Source organism: Leptonychotes weddellii, chromosome 14, assembly GCF_054177405.1.
Source record: "Leptonychotes weddellii isolate Sample4059 chromosome 14, ASM5417740v2, whole genome shotgun sequence".
Classification (NCBI taxonomy): Eukaryota; Metazoa; Chordata; class Mammalia; order Carnivora; family Phocidae; genus Leptonychotes; species Leptonychotes weddellii.
The window spans coordinates 76,242,214-76,259,431 of record NC_138382.1 but is presented as its reverse complement, the minus strand read 5'-3'; the positions used below and the strand labels follow the sequence as shown (position 1 = coordinate 76,259,431).

General features: G+C 47.3%; 1 protein-coding gene across 1 annotated transcript in view; it reads right to left on the bottom strand.

Moving 5' to 3' along the window:
* The window catches only part of PRRT1B (proline rich transmembrane protein 1B), a 20,860-nt gene extending 8,370 nt beyond the window's left edge, over positions 1 to 12,490 (bottom strand). The window contains exon 1 of the mRNA XM_081803815.1: positions 12,457 to 12,490. Coding sequence (XP_081659941.1) covers positions 12,457 to 12,466 — 10 coding nt within the window. The 5' untranslated portion in view covers positions 12,467 to 12,490. The remainder of the gene's footprint in view (positions 1 to 12,456) is intronic.
* Between the last annotated feature and the right edge of the window lie 4,728 nt (positions 12,491 to 17,218).

Here is a 17,218-nt window from a genome sequence, read left to right as displayed (position 1 = left end):
GGGGAGCCTGCTTCCTCTGCCTGCTTCTCCCCCTGCATGTGTGTGCTCGCTCTCTGTCAAATAAATAAAATCTTAAGAAAAAAGAAAATCACAGGCCAGTGGCCCTGATTCACACAAATGCAAACATCCTCAATAAACGATAGCAAACCAAATTCAACAATACATTAAAAGGATTATGCACTATGACCCAAGTGGAATGGGATTCCAGGGAGCGTTCAACACACACACAAATGTGATACACTCACTACATTAACAAAATGAAGGAAAAAATCACAGGATCATCCCAATAGATGCAGAAAAAGTGACAAAAGTCAACATCGATTTATGATAAAAACTCTTCAATGAAGTGGGTATAGAGGGAACACACCTCAATATAAGAAAGGCCACCATATATGACAAGTCCACACCTAGGATCATTCTCACTGGTGAGAAGCTGAAAGCTTTTCCTCCAAGATCAGGAACAAGTCGAGGATGCCCACTCTCACCACTGTTACTCAACATAGTACTGGAAGTCCTAGCCACAGCAATTAGGCACCAAAAAGAAACAGAAGGCATCCACATTGAAAAGGAAGAAATAAAACTCATTATTTGCAGATGAGACGATATCATATATAGAAAACCCTAAAAGCCTCCCCAGAAAACTTAGAACTAATGAATGAATTCAGTGAAGCTGCAGGATACAAAATCAATACACAAAATCTATTGCATTTCTATCCACTAGCAATGAACTATCAGAAAAAGACATTAAGAAAATAACATTTTTTAAAAAAGAAAATAAATAAAATAACACATTTAGGGGCATCTGGCTGGCTCAGCTGGTGGAGCATGTGACTCTTGACCTCAGAGTTATAGGTTCGAGCCCCACTTTAGGTGTAGAGATTACTTAAAAATAAAATCTTAAAAAAAAAAAAAAGAAAGAAAGAAAGAAAGAAAACAACCCATTTACAATTGCACCAAAAAGAATAAAACACACACACATACACACAAAGGAAAAAGAATAAAATACCTAGGAATAAATTTATCCTTCTTTTAAAATAAACTCTACCCTCAACATGAGGCTCGAACTCACAACCCCAAGATCAAGAGTCACATGCTCCACTGATTGAGCCAGCGAGATGCCCCTAGGAATAAATTGTTTTAAGGGGTGGGAAGGGACAGAGAGAGGGGGAGTGAGAGAAATTAAAGCAGGCTCCATGCCCACCACATGAGTGAACCCGACACAGGGCTTGATCTCACAACCCTGAGATCATGACCAGAGCTGAAATCAAGAGTCGGACGCTTAACCAACTGAGCCACCCAGGCGCCCCCCACCCAGGAATAAATTTAACCATGAAGGTAAAAGACCTGTATACCAAAAATGAGAAGACAACATTAATGAAAGAAAATGAAGAAGACACAAATAAATGGAAAGACATCCCATGCTCATGGATTGGAAGAACACTGTTAAAATGTTCATATCACCCAAAGTAACGTACAGGTTCAGTGCAATCCCTATCAAAATCCCAGTGGAAGGGCCCTGGGTGGCTCAGGCGGTTAAGCCTCTGCCTTCAGCTCAGGTCATGATCCCAGGGTCCTGGGATCGAGTCCCACATCGGGCTCCCTGCTCAGCGGGGAGTCTGCTTCTCCCTCTCCCTCTGCTACTCCCCCTGCTTGTGCTCTCTCAAATAAATAAATCTTTTTTAAAAAATCCCAATGGCATTTTCCACAGAAATGTAACAAATGATGCTAAAATTTGTATGGAACCACAAAAGACCCTGAATAGCCAAAGCAATCTCAAGAAAGAACAAAGCTGAAGGCATCACACTCCCTGATTTCACACTGTATCACAAAGAGATTGTTAAAAAAAAAAAAAAAGACACACAGGAAACAACAGGTGTTGGCGAGGATGCAGAGAAAGGGGAACCCTCTTGCACTGTTGGTGGGAATGCAAGCTGGTGCAGCCACTCTAGAAAACAGTATGGAGGTTCCTCAAGAAGTTAAAAATAGAGATACACTACAATCCAGCAATTGCACAACTAGGTATTTACCCAAAGGATATAAGAATACAGATTTGAAGGGGCACATACACCCAATGTTCAAAGTAGCAATGTCCACAATAGCCAAACTATGGAAAGAGCCCAAATGTCCATCAACAGATGAATGGATAAAGAAGATGTGATATATATATGATATATATATATATCATATATATATATACATACACACACACACTAGAATATAACTCAGCCATCAAAAAATGAAATCTTGCAACAATGTAGTTGGAGCTAGAATGTATTATGCTAAACAAAATAGGTAGAGAAAGACAAATACCTTATGATCTCACTCATATGTGGAATTTAAGAAACTAAACAGATAAATATGTGGGAAGGAAAAAAAAGAGAGAAACAAACCATCAGAGACTCTGGACTAGGGGCGCCTGGGTGGCTCAGTCGGTTAAGAGTCCAACTCTTGGTTTCAGCTCAGGTCGTGATCTCAGGGTCGTGGGATTGAGCCCCACCTTGGGCTCCACACTCAGCGCTGAGACTGCTTGGGATTCTTTCCCTCTTCCTCTCCCTCCCCCTCTGCCCCTCCCCCCTGCTCCACAGGCTCTCTCCTGCTCTCAAATAAATAAATAAATAAAATCTTAAAAAAAAAGGGGCGCCTGGGTGGCTCAGTTGGTTAAGCAACTGCCTTCGGCTCAGGTCATGATCCTGGAGTCCCGGGATTGAGTCCTGCATCGGGCTCCCTGCTCAGCGGGGAGTCTGCTTCTCCCTCTGATCCTCCCCCTCTCATGCTCTCTGTCTCCCATTCTCTCTCTCAGATAAATAAATAAAAAATCTTTAAAAAAAAAAAGATTTAAAAAAAATCTTAAAAAAAAAAAAAGACTCTTGACTCTAGAGAGCAAACCAAGGGTCGCTGGAGGGGAGGTGGGCAGGGCAATGGATTAAATAAGTGATGGGTATTAAGGGGGGCAGTTGTGATGAGCACTGGGTGTTGTATGTAAGTGATGAATCACTGAAGTCTACTCCTGAAACCAATATTGCACTGTATGTTAACTAGAATTTAAATGAAATTTGAAAAAAATAAAATAAAAAATAAACCAGACACATAGATCAATGAAACAGAGAGCCCAGAAATAAACCCATGTATATATGGTCAATTAATTTACGGCAGAGGAGCCAAGAGCAGACAATGGAGAAATGAGAGTCTCTTCAATAAATGGTGTTGGGAAAACAGCCACATGCAAAAGAATGAAACTGGACCACTTTCTTACACCATACAGAAAAATTAACTCAAAATGGACTGAAGACTTGAATTTAAGACCTGAAACCATAAAGTTTCTGGAGGAAAACATAGGCAGAAAGCTTCCAGACATCAGTCTTAGTGATGATTTTTTGGATTTGACACCAAAAGCAAAATGAAAGCAAGAAAAGTAAAAATAAGCAAGTGGGACTATATCAAACTAAAAGGCTTCTGCACAAAGAAACCATTGACAAAATGAAAAGGCGACATACTGAATGGGAGAAAATATTTGCAAATCATGTATCTGATAACAGGCTAATATCCAAAATATGCAAAGAATTCATACAACTTAATAGCAAAAACAAAAACCCCATACCATCCAAGTAAAAAATAGGCAGAAGACCTGAATAGACATTTCTCCAAACAAGACATACAGATGGCCAACAGGTGCATGGAAAGATGCTCAACATCAGTCATCACCAGGAAACTGCAAGGAGACATCACCTCACCCCTATCAGGGTGGCTAGCATCAAAACCAAGAAATGACAAGTGTTGGCGAGGATGTCGAGAAAAAGGAACCCTTGTGCACAGCTGCTGGGAATGCAAACTGGTGCAGCCACGAGGGGAAACAGTAGAGCCTCCTGAAAGAATTAAAAATAGAACCACCAAGGGGCGCCTGGGTGGTGCAGTCAGTCAGGCGTGCGACTCTTGGTTTCAGCTCAGGTCATGATCTCAGGGTCGGGAAATGGAGCCCCACAACGTGCTCCTCACTCAGCGTCAAGTCTGCTTAAGATGGTCTCTCTCCCTCTCCCCCTCCCCCCATGCATGCTCGCTCTAATAAATAAATAAAATGTTTATCTGACAGAAAGAGCAAGCGAGCACAAGCAGGGGGAGTGGGAGAGGGAGAAGCAGGCTCCCCACTGAGCAGGGAGCCCGAATGCGGGGCTCGATCCCAGGACCCCGGGACCATGACCTGAGCTGAAGGCAGATGCTTAATGACTGAGCCACCCAGGCACCCCATAAAGAAGAAAAGAGGGGAAGGGAGGGGAGGGCAAGGGAGGGGAGGAAAAGGAAAAAAGAAGAAGAAAAAAGGAAAAAAAAAGAAAGAGAAAACTGGACCACAGCTGGACGCCCCACTCACGAAGGGGCCACAGAACTCGGGATCTGAGAGCCACGGCTGACTGCCAGCTAAAACCCAACAAATCAACATCTCCCTGGGAATTCTAACGGGGCTAAGAATCTACACAACCTAATAGTCACAAGGTCTGGGACACGGTACAAGATAACATGCCACACAAAGAACCAGGAAGATGTGCCCGGTCCTCTCGGGAGGAGCCGGACAAGCAGAGGCGCGCCCGAGGGGACCGACTTGCGGGGACTACCTACCTGCAGAGCTGCCGTCACGACTGTGCTCCGGGAGATAGATAGAAATATGCCTGAAATAAGTTCTCAACAGAGAATAGAAACAATTCTTTAAAAAGGAACCAAATAGAAATTCTCAACTAAGGCATATAATGTCAAATTAAAAATTCATCGGTTGCCCTCCATAGCAGAAGGCAGGGGACGGGGGTAAAAACGAGTCTCTGAAGGTGCAACACACCCATCAGAAGAACAGAAAGAAGAAAAGTAAAGGAGGAAAAAGGAAAAGAACCAAACCTCAGCGACCTGTGTGGTAACACAAGAAGGTCTAAATGGATGGGTCAGTGAAGTCCCAGGAGAGACTTGGGGGGAAAATATATTTGAAGTACTAACAGATCCAAACTTCACAAATTTGGTCAAAGACCAATTTACAGATGCATAAAACTTGGAAAATCCAAAGCAGGGACTCTGGGGGAAACTAAATGCATCTTCCTATAACTTCTCAAAACCAATAATAGTACTAAAGTCTTGAAAACAGAAGAAGGCAGAAGAAAATGCAAGACCTCTATTGAAATAACTTGAACTTCCATAAACATTCGATAGACAGCTAGGTCAGAAGACAATAGATCGGGATCTTACAGTGCCGAAAGAATGGTCAACCCAGAAACTGAGACCTAAAGAAAATGTGCTTGAGGAATAAAGGTATGTATTAGTTTTCTGTCATCATCTAACAAAACAAAGTAACCACAAACACAGCTTAAAACCACCCATCCGCCTCACACCCATTATAATCACTAGAATTAAACAACAACATCAAACAAACAAAAAACCCAGGGATGCCTGGGTGGCTCAGTCAGTTAAGGTCAGTCAGTTAAGTATTTGCGTTCGGCTCAGGTCATGATCCCAGGGTCCTGGGATCGAGCCCCACATTGGGCTCCCTGCTCTGTGGGAAGTCTGCTTCTCCCTCTCCCGACCCCCTGCTTGTGTTCCCTCTCTCACTGTGTCTCTGTCAAATAAATAAAATCTTTAAACACACACACACACACACAAATAACCATGTCAGGAATGAAAAAGGGGTTATCATCACAGATCCTACAGACATTAAAAGAAAATTAAGGGAATACTATGAACAACGTTATGCCAACAAATCTGACAACATAGGTGAAAGACATTTCTCTTTCCAGCTCTCCAAAATTGACCCAAGAAACAGGAAACCTGAATAATTGTATATCTATTAAAGAAATTAAATTTGTTATCAAAAACAGAAAAGTTCTATGCCCAGATGGTTTCACTGTTAAAGTCTATCAAACACTCAAAGAAGAAAATAACACTAACATTACACAGGTTTTTTTTTAATAGAGGAGGTAAGATCACTGCCCAACTCATCTGATGAAGCCAGCATAAACCTGACACCAAAAGCCAAAGTAGGAAAGTTATAGACCAATATCCCTCATGAATATAAGCACAAAAAAAATCCTTAATAAAATAATAGCAAATTAAATCCAACAATACATAAAAATACCTCACCATCAAACAGGATTATTCAAGGTTGGTTCAACATTCAAAAAAAGCAATATAATTCACCATATTAACAGAATAAAGGAGAAAAACCATATTATCATTTCAAAGGATGTAGAGAAAACATGACAAAATCCAACACCCATTAATGGTTAACAAACAACCTTTTAACAAACTAATAATAGTAGAGAGTATCCTCAGATTGATAAAGGGCATCTGTGAAAAGCCTACAGCTAACCACACTCTTAATGGTAAAAGACCAAATTGCTTCCCTTTTCTCCCCAGGATCAGAAACAAAGTAAGGATGTCCACGTTCACCACTTCTACTTAACACTATTCTGATGGTCTTCACCGTATCAATAAGGCACAAGAAATAAAAATCACAGACTGCAAAAGGAGTAAAACTCTCCTTGTTTGCAGATGATTTGCTTTTTATATAGAGAATCCAGGAAATCCACACCAATTCCTAAAATGAATAAATGGATTTAATACAGTCAAAGTTCACAAGGCTAATATACAGAATCAATTATGTTCTTATGCACTACTAGCAAACTGGAAAACAAATTAAAACTAAAATCCAGGTCACAGTAGCACCAACATAACTGGAAAATAACTAAGAATAAATTGAACCAATGAATTCCAAAACATCTACACTGAAAATTACAAAGCACCACTGATAAATTAAGGAAGTCCCAAATAAATGGAAAGGTATATACCATGTTCATTGTTCAGAACACTCAAACTGTTAACAATTTTCTCCACATTCATCTATAGATTCATTGCAATCACAATCAAAATTCCAGCAGTCTTTTTTCTCTAAGATTTTTTTTTTTTTTTTTTTTTGAGAGAAAGAGAGAGAGTGGGGCTAGGGGCAGAAGGAAAAGGAGAGAGAGAATCCCAAGTGGACTCCTCGACAAGTGTGGAGCCCAATGCAGGGCTTGATCCCACAACTCCGAGACCATGACCCACGCCAAAAACCAAGAGAACGTCGCTCAACCGATTGAGCCACCCAGGTGCCCCATCCAGCAGGGTTTTTTTTAAGATACAGAAAGTGACAAGCTCATTTTAAAATTTTTACAAAAATAGAAAGCACCTAGAATCACCAAAACAATTTTCAAAAGGAGGACAAAATTGGAAGAATCTACCTGATTTCAAGACTTACTGTAAATCCAAGATAAACCAGATGGTTCATTACAAATGAAATGATAGACACACACGTCAATGAAGCGCACGTGCACACACACACACACACACACATACACACACACACACACGGTCAGTTGATTTTTGCCGAAGTTTCTAAGGCAATTCAGTGAAGGAAAAAAAGCCTTTTTTTTTTTTTTAAGATTTTATTTATTTATTTGACAGAGAGAGACACAGTGAGAGAGGGAACACCAGCAGGGGGAGTGGGAGAGGAAGAAGCAGGCTTCCCGCAGAGCAGGGGGCCCGATGTGGGGCTCGATCCCAGGACCCTGGGATCATGACCTGAGCTGAAGGCAGACGCCCAATGACTGAGTCACCCAGGCGCCCTGAAGAAAAGCCTTTTTAATAACTGAAATAGGATCAACTGATTACCTGCATGGAAAAAAGTGAATATTGACTCTTCCTCACAACATCCACAGGAAATAATTCTGAAGGGATCATAAACCTAAATGTAATACCTGAAACTATAAAACTCCTAGATTAAACATAGAAGATCTGTGGGATCTTAGGATGGATAAAGATTTCTTATATATGACACCAAAAGTATGATCCATAAGAGAAAAAATTTGTAAACTGGACTTCAAAATTAAAAACAACAAAAAAAACTTTTCAGAAGACATCACTAAGCTGCACAGCAAAGGAAACCACCAACAAAACTGAAAGAAAACCTACCGAATGGAAGATATGTGCAAATGACACACATGATAAAGGATTAGTATCCAAAATACATAAAGAACTTACACAACTCAACACACGCAAAAAACAATCATTATCCATGTCTTCTGCCCATTTTTAGACATTTCTCCAAAGACATACGGATGACCAATGGACACACGAAAAGATGCTCATCATCATTCATCATCAGGGAAATGCAAATCAAAACCACAATGAGGGGTGCCTGGGTGGCTCAGTCAATAAGAGTCTGCCTTCGGCTCAGGTCATGGTCCCGGGGTCCTGGGATTGAGCCCCACATCGGGCTCCCTGCTCCACGGGAAGCCTGCTTCTCCCTCTCCCACTCCCCCTGCTTGTGTTCCCTCTCTCACTGTGTGCCTGTCAAATAAATAAATAAAATCTTTAAAAAAAAAACAACACAATGAGATATCACATCAGTCAATCAACACCACAAGAAACAACAGGGGTTGGCAAGGATGTAGAGGAAAAAGAACCCTCTTGCACTATTGGTGGGAATGCAAACTGGTGCAGCCACTGTGGGAGACAGTATGGAGGTTCCTCAAAAAAGTAAACACAGGGACACCTGGGTGGCTCAGTTGGTTAAGCATCTGACTTGATCTCAGCTCACGTCTTGATCCCAGGATCGTGAGTTCAAGTCCCCTGTTCAAGCTCCCTCTCCCAGCATGGAGCCTACTTAAATTTAAAAAAAAGAAGAAGAAAGAAAACAGAACTACCTTATGATCCAGTAATTCCACTACTGGGTATTTACCCAAAGATTACAAAAACACTAATTCAAAGGGATACATTCAAAGGATATCTAATTCAAAGGGTTACCTGCAGCATTATTCACAATAGTCAAGACATGGAAGCAGTCCAAGTGTCCATCAGTAGACGAATGGATAAAGAAAAGGTGGTACAGAGAGAGAATATTATTCAGCTATGAAAAGAATGAAATCAGGGCCCCTGGGTGGCTCAGTGAGTTGGGTGTCTGCCTTTGGCTCAGGTTATGATCTTGGGATCCTGAGATGGAGCCCCGCAGTGGGCTCCCTGTGGGGGGTGGGGAATGGGGGAGTCTGCTTCTCCCTCTGCCCCTCAGTCCTGCTCGTGTTCTCACTCTACTCTTAAATAGGTATGAAATTTTAAAAAAAAGAAAAAAGAATGAAATCTTGCCATTTGCAATGACATGGATAGAGCTAGAGAGTATAATGCTAAGCAAAATAAATCAGAGAAAGACAAATACCCTATGATTTCACTCATATGTGGAATTTAAGAAACAAAAGAGATGAGCAAAGGGGGAAAAGAGAGAGAGGGAGACAACCCAAAACGCAGAGTATTAACTGTAGAGAACAAACAGATGGTCAGCAGAGGGGAGGTGGAGGGGGGGAAATGGGTGAAATAGGTGGTGGGGATTAAGAGGACACATCTTGATGAGCACTAATTATGGAATTACTGAATCACTATATTGTACACCTGAAACTAATAACACTGTTAACAACACTGGGACTTTTTTTTAAAGCCAATATTTAAAAAAAAGAAAACCATCAGTAAGAACATACACAGGCAAATCACAGAATGGGAGAAAAATATTCATAACACATGTATCAGGCAAAGGAGTTGTATCAACAATGCATAAAAAAACTCCCACAATTCAGCAGGTCAAACATCCCAATGAGAAAATGGATGAAAGATTTGTGAACACTCCACCAAAGAGGATATTCAAATGATCGATGAGCACATAAAAAAGATGTTCGGTGTCAGTAGTCGCCAGAAACGCCATCAAAATCACAAATGCCAACTAAAACCAAGAGGTATCACTACACACCCATTAGGGGGGGGCTGGGATTAACCACCACCGACAACCCTGACCCCAACACCCCAGCTCTCAGGCACAGCAGGTGAGAAAGGAAAACAGTGAAACAGTTGGGAAACACGTCAACTGTTCCTTTTAAAAGTTAAGCATACACCTGCCGTAGGATCCAGCTACCCCACTCATAGGCATGGACCCGAGAGAAAATTATAGGACCACGTAAAGACCTGTTCACAAATATCTGTAGCAGGGGCGCCTGGATGGCTCAGTGGATTAAGTGTCTGCCGTCCTCGGCTCAGGTCATGACCCCAGGGTCCTGGGATCGAGCCCCACATCGGGCTCCCTGCTCAGTGGGGAGTCTGCTTCTCCCTCTCCCTCTGCTGCTCCCCCTCTGGTCTCTCTCTCACTCTATGTCAAATAAATAATATCTTTAAAAAAATAAGATAAAATCTTTAAAAAAATAAATACATGTAAATGGCCAAGAAGATTTAAACACACACACACACACAAATATTTGTAGCAGTTTGAGAAACACTACACGCTTGTTGTGTGAAGCCACTCAGTTTGGGCTAGTTTGTTACACAGCATAAGCCAACGGAGAACTGAGAGAGGAGGTTTCCTCTGGCAGCCAGAGCTGAGTGCAGGAAGTGGCCGGAACGCGAGCAGGAAGGAAGCAGTGGGGACAGAGGGACAGGTGACAGTGGCCTGAGCAGAAGGGAGGGACGTGGGCAAGTGGCCAAACCCAGGCAGGACTGAGGAGGTGCGCTGGCCTGACAGTGTGCAGAGGGGCGGCGGGAAGAGCAACATGGGGAGTGACAGGCACAGCAGACCCCCCTCATCTCCTCCGGGCTGGTGCCACTCAAGAGCTGGAGCCCAGGGACCATGCCGCCTGGGCCCCTTCACCTCCCTGTGCCTCTCAGTTTCCTCACCCTTAAAATGGGGACACCACCAACTTCTGGGGTTGCCGTTGGGATTAAAGGGGGGTAAAGTGCTCCTAACACTGGCTACTGTGACCTGAGGTTAGGAAGAGACTGGAAGAGGACGACAGACACCAGTCAGACCCCAGTCCCTGTAGAGGCCTCGGGAGACGCTCTTGAGAACTCCAGGGCCCCAACCTCACTGCCTGCCCAAGGGCTGGGGTTCTTCAACAACCAAGCCTACAACACTGGGGGATGGAGGGAAGTCCTGTCTGCTGTCTGCCGGGGAGGCTGCTTCTTACTCAAAGCCGCCACCCCTCCACACGGAGCCCCCAAACGGCCTTCTGCGTAGGTGATACACCGAGCACCCAGCCAGCCATTCAATCCCGCCCGCTCTTGTGGAGCACCTACCACGGACCAGTGCCGTGGGCTCGGAAACGCAGTTCTGTACACAAACCCTATGAAAAGATCACGATTTCAGCAGGTTCAGGCGCCCGGGGGCTGCCGAGCGCATGAAGCTGTGCAGGTAACACATCCAGGTGAAGGATAATGGCAAGACCATGAACTGCAGCGACCATGACTGAGCATCTATGAGGTGCCGGGCCCTGCACCCCGTCCCCCCGACAGTCCATCCGCATGAACGCGGACGGGGCCCAGCAAACGCGTGAAGTCTGGCTGCACCAGCTGAGGGCCCTGACGCGCGCTCCATACCTCAGACGCCTCATCTGTGAAATGGAAAGAGTAACAATCACTTCCACATAAGAACCGTGAAGCTCTGGCCCGCTCTCTTCTAGTGTCTCAGGTCATGGTCAGGGACACCTGCCCCATTTCACAGGTGCGCGAAGGGAGGCCGACGGCCGCTCCCCGGGGGCCCCGCCAGATGCAGATGCGCTCCAGAGGCCGGTCCCTCACAGAGGCTGGTCCCTCGCAGAGGCCGGCCCGGCACAGCCCCAATTATCATAACAAAAACCGCAGCTTCCCGGGGCAAATACCTGGCCCGATGGCGCGGAGATAGGGCTGCTGAGTAAATAAATTTGCTGGCGGGGCTGCTGGGCCCGCGGCCTCGGGTTCTCGGGTTCTCGACACCCGAGCCTCCGCGGACATTCCAGCCGCGAGGGGGGCGGAGGGCGGGCGGCGCCGGGCGCAAGCCCCCCCCCCCCACCCGAAGCTCCGGACGCATCCCCCACCTCGGCCCCCCGCCCCGCCAGCCTGGGGCTCCCGAGCACAGGGCCCGGTCCCGGGTGGGGGGGGCCGTCGAAGCTCCCGGAACGAGCCTCTCTCGGCCCCGCCCTTGCTGCCCATCTCTCTGCTCCGTCCCCGCACCCCGTTCCATCGCGCCGGCCTCCGTGCGGTCTCTTCCCGCCGCGGCTCCCTCCCCGACCCCGTCTCGGTCCTCCACCCCCAGCCCAGCCCAGCCCACCCCCTGCCAGGGCCCCTGCCCTCGCTCTAAGAACTTCTGCGTGGCCGGAGGGGCGGGCAAAGTCACCAGGTGGAGGACGGGGCGTGGGGGAGAAGACGGGAAAACGCCCCCCAAGTGGCCCGGCGCGGGGCACCTGCTGCCCGCCCTTCCCCCTCCCCTCCCGCAGGGGCGCCCAGGGAGCTGGAGAGGAGCGCCGCCTAAGTTGCCAGAACTTTCCATAGCATCCTCCTGGCGTTCCGGGTTCTGGAGGACGGGGTCCCAGGGCCAAGTTGGTCCCCGCGGGAGGAGCTCCCGGGCCCGCCCCCCGCCGCGGCGCCGGGACCCCCGGGAGCCCTCACCTGCGTCCATGGCGCACGCCGTCCGCTGCCCGCGCCCCGCCTCCCGCCGCCGTCGGGCCGGGCTCGCCTGGCGCCGCGGGCTCGGGTTTCCTGGTGGCGGCTGCGCGGCGGGTTAATGATTGACCGCCTTGATGGCCCGCCGCTGCACCAGCAGGTGGCCCCGCGCGCGCCGAGCAGGGGGTGGGGGTGGGGGGAGGGGCCGGGGTCCCTCGCGGGCGCCCCTCCCCCGCCGCGAGCGCCGGAGGCCGGGGGACCCGAGAGCGCACGGCGACACCGGCGTGGCCCACGAGCCCGGGGAATCGCGGCTGCCCGACCGGCCTTTCCATTTTCTGCAGCAAGAAAGGCCAGAAAGGAAGAGTTTCACGTGAAATCTGAGTTTTTAAAACGTGTGCGTGTCTGCTCCGTGAAGCTTGCCGGACCGGGGAACCTGGAGCAGGGCCCCGTGCGAACACCTAGATAAGGCTAGAGGGGCTACACCGAGCGGCCAGAGGTCTTTGTAAATTCCTAGCCGAGCTCCCCAGAGCGGAAGGGAGGTCCCCGGGGACCAGAGAAGAGCGCCTGGTAGGCTCGGGGGCGCGCGCAGCCCTGGGGGCTGGGGGTGCGCCGTGGTGGGGTGGCGGTCCTGGCGGGCAGGGCTTGAGCTGTACATCCAGATGTGGACGGGAGAGGAAGCCGTGGTGGGCGCCGGCCACAGGGGGTGCCTCGTTGGAAGAGGATTTAAAGACGCTGAAAGTGACTAGAAGTTGTCCTGCTTTTCATCACCACCGACAGTGATTCTAAACTATGTCAGGGACAAAACACTCCGCCTGAAAAAAATATTTTGTTGGTCTAAGTTCTGAACAATTGCTGTGGTTATTGCTGGCTCAGAGAAAGCTAGCGGATAGGCTTTCACCCTCCTGGCAAGGAGTAGCAGAATCCTCTCCTGGGACGATGACCAGCCCAAGAGAAAAGATACAGAAATACCAGGGTTTCCTGCATGAAAATACTCGGCCTAGCAAACGTCCCACACACTCAGAATTTCCAACCATCCGGCTAGTCCCCTGCTCTTAGATTTCATCAGGCGAGGGCCCCCCACTGTAGATCTGAAGAAAACAGGTCACGTGAGAGAGGCACAGATTAAACACATGGAAGAAATGATGAGGGGGCGCCTGGGTGGCTCAGTCGTTAAGTGTCTGCCTTCGGCTCAGGTCATGAACTCAGGGTCCTGGGATGGAGCCCCGCATCGGGCTCCCTGCTCAGCGGAGAGCCTGCTTCTCCCTCTCCTACTCCCTCTGCTTGTGTTCCCTCTCTCGCTGTGTTTCTCTCTGTCAAATAAATAAATAAAATCTTTAAAAAAAAAAAAAAAGAAATGAGTAAACAGAGCATGCAGAGAGAAGAAAACTTTTAAAACCTCTCTTCAGGATCCTCAGAGATTCCGGAAGACATCCATGAAACAAGAACAAGACACTATAAAAAAGAACATTCATTAAACAAAACAAAAACACCCTTGAGAATTCAAAAGCTGACATCAGAAATAAACAGTGAGGGAATTGATTCAGGGAGAAGAACTAAGATGTCAGACTGAAACATGGATCCACACGAAGTATAGAAATGGAAAACTCAGAGTACAGTAAAAAATGTCTTTAGTTTTAATTGTGCTAAAAGGTAACTGACAAACTAAGGCAAAAAAAAAAGGCAATGTACTAAATGTTTCTAGTACATTTAAAGGTAAATTGTATGGGGCGCCTGTGTGGCTCGGTTAAGCACCCGACTCGTGATCTCAGCTCAGGTCTTGATCTCAGGGTTGTGAGTTCAAGCTCCATGCTTGGCATGGAGTCTACTTTAAAAAACAAAGTAAACTGTACAACAGTATAGTAACCGCACAAAAGATGGGAAGGAAAATAGGGGTCTACGCAGAGAAAAAGCAGACCTTACACTACACGTAAAGACTGATGCATATAAAAAGCAGTCCTTACTATACCTGGACCCAAATCTCAGTTTCTAAATCCCAGTCTCCAATAAAAGAAACCAGGAACCCTTGGGGAAGTGCTGGATTCCAAGGCAGTGGCAGGGAAAACATAAGGTGAGCCTAGAGCATGCTGTAATACCAGGTGATGAAGTGCTTTTAAAAAAAAAGATACAGGAACAAACATAAAATTGGTCCCTATGGCCAAAATTGGAATAACCTGGATAACAAAATAATCCCATCATGATATAGCCCAAGAATAAAATAAATATCCATAAGCCCATGCTGATATAAATAACTGAATAAATAATTGGGAGAGAAAAGACAGCGCTCTCTTCGCAGCAGAATCTCAACAAATAGCAGAAGGAATGAGGGAAATAGAAAATCACCATTAGAACCTCATAGTAATCATTGCCACAGGCAAGACCCACCAACAGATGCTAAGCCTAGCAGATGAAAGTTGTTTAAGCAGAAACGATGCTTGGATAGTCTCGAAGTACCTCCTTCAGCATACTTTCCAAGTACAAAGGGAAGGACAGTAAGTTTACAGTGGGAACCCTAGCAGACACCCCCCGTAGCCAGGTGATCAAGATTAACATCAGTAGTGACACCTGAGGACATCACCTGTCCCCGTGATGCCCGCTCATCCTCTACTTGAGGATTCTCCCTCTCCCTCTGCCCCTCCCCCAGCTCGTGCTCGTTCTCTCAAATAAATGAATCTTTAAAAAAAAAAAAGACACTTGGTCAGCTCTTCAAGTGCTGAGTACCAGCCTGTGTTCAATAAAAGCTTAAAGACGTACCTGGAATGAACGACACTTTTGCAGGTGATTGGGGCTGGCGAAGGGGGTGGGGACGGAGGGCAGCCTTGGAGAGCAGGGGGTGGGGGATGGTGAGGACAGGAGCAGAGGATCCCAGAGGGTTGTCACTGTTCACTTTTACCAGTCCTGCCTCACTTGCTTCTGAGAAACCCAGCGGCTGCTCAGCTCTGTGCCCCATTCAGCAACAACAAATGTTTACCATGTGGAGCAGAGGCTCAGCCCAGCAAGCCAGCAGGGGCCTGCCTTCATGGGGCTTCTGCTCTCCAGACAAGCATCATGCAGGAGATTGCAGAAGCCATGGCTTAACTGCAGCTGTGCCTGGGGCCTCCCAGGAGAAATGCCCAGGCCACCGAGGACCTAGACTGGCCTCGCCCAGTCCAGCTGGGGAGGGATGCTGGTAAGAGTCAGCCCTCCAAAGGGTAGGATGGGACAGTGGGGAGGAAGGGTCTAGGCCTGGGGCTTGGTGGGAGTCTGTGAGAGTCAGACAAAAAGTGGTTGGGGAGGGGCACCTGGGTGGCTCAGTCGTTTAGCGTCTGCCTTTGGCTCAGGTCATGATCCCAGGGGTCCTGGGATCGAGTCCCGCATCGGGCTCCCTGCTCCGCGGGAAGCCTGCTTCTCCCTCTCCCACTCCCCCTGCTTGTGTTCCCTCTCTCGCTGTGTCTCTCTCTATCAAATAAGTAAGTAAGTAAGTAAATAAATAAATAAAAGAAGTGGTTGGGGACTGGCTGGTTAACAGGTTCTGTCTCTGAGAACTGGTTAGCCTTGCAAGGGCAGTCTCTCCCCGGGGAGCCTGGAAGGCCCCAGATGCCACAGCATCAAACAAACAAATAAATAAATAAAAGTGAGTTAATAAAATTGGGCCTATGAGGAATGGATGTCAAAGAGACACATACAGAATGGAAGAGAACACAGAACAGGTACCTCCTCTGGGCCAGGCCCTGCACCAACCCCATGGTGGACTTTCTGGCATAAAAGCAGCTTATCTAAGCCCTGCTCTTTTGGGCTGAGTTGCCCAATCTGGCCCTAGCCCAGGACGCCCAAACCACCCCACCCGCAGACCCTAACAAAGGCATGAGCCCCCGGTCCTGCCTCTCTGTCTGCACTCTGCCTTGACCTCCCTGTGTGGCCCCTCAAGGCCGGACCTGTGCGTAATAAACGTCTCTATTGCAATATCTCTGTGGTCTGACTGAAACTCCGCTTGCCTTTCAGCACCCCGAGCTCCACTTAACAAATGTTCATTTTAAAAAGTCATAGCAGGGGGAGCCTGGGTGGCTCAGTTGGTTAAGCGACTGCCTTCAGCTCGGGTCATGATCCTGGAGTCCCTGGATCGAGTCCCGCATCGGGCTCCCTGCTCAGCAGGGAGTCTGCCTCTCCCTCTGACCCTCCCCCTTCTCATGCTCTCTCTATCTCATTCTCTCTCTCAAATAAATAAATAAAATCTTTAAAAATAATAATAAAATAAAATATATTAAAAAGTCATAGCAGGGGTGCCTGGGTGGCTCAGTCGTTAAGCGTCTGCCTTCGGCTCAGGTCATGATCCCAGGATCCTGGAATCGAGTCCCGCATCGGGCTCCCTGCTCCGCAGGAAGCCTGCTTCTCCCTCCTTCTCCCCCTGCTTGTGTTCTCTCTCTCGCTGTCTCTCTCTCTGTCAAATAAATAAATAAAAATCTTAAAAAATAAATAAAAAACTTATAGCATTGCCCCATTTGGGAAGAAAGGAAATGCAGAGGAATCACATAACTGCCAGAGGTCACTCAGCAGAGGCAAGGCTTGCCCACTCTCTCAGCCCGGAGCCTGGCTCCTAACCCCGCTCGGCTCACTGTGAGCAGGAGCAGGGTCCTCCCGGTTTTAAGCTCCTGCGTAAGTTCCTCTCATGTCCCTTCATCAGCTTCAGTCTGTCCAGGTCACAGAGCTCAGGAGGTCCCAGGCCCCGTGCACCCCCGCGCCCCCACAGCAGAAGCTGCCTGTAACCCCTCCTGAGATGGGTTAGTGCTTCTGA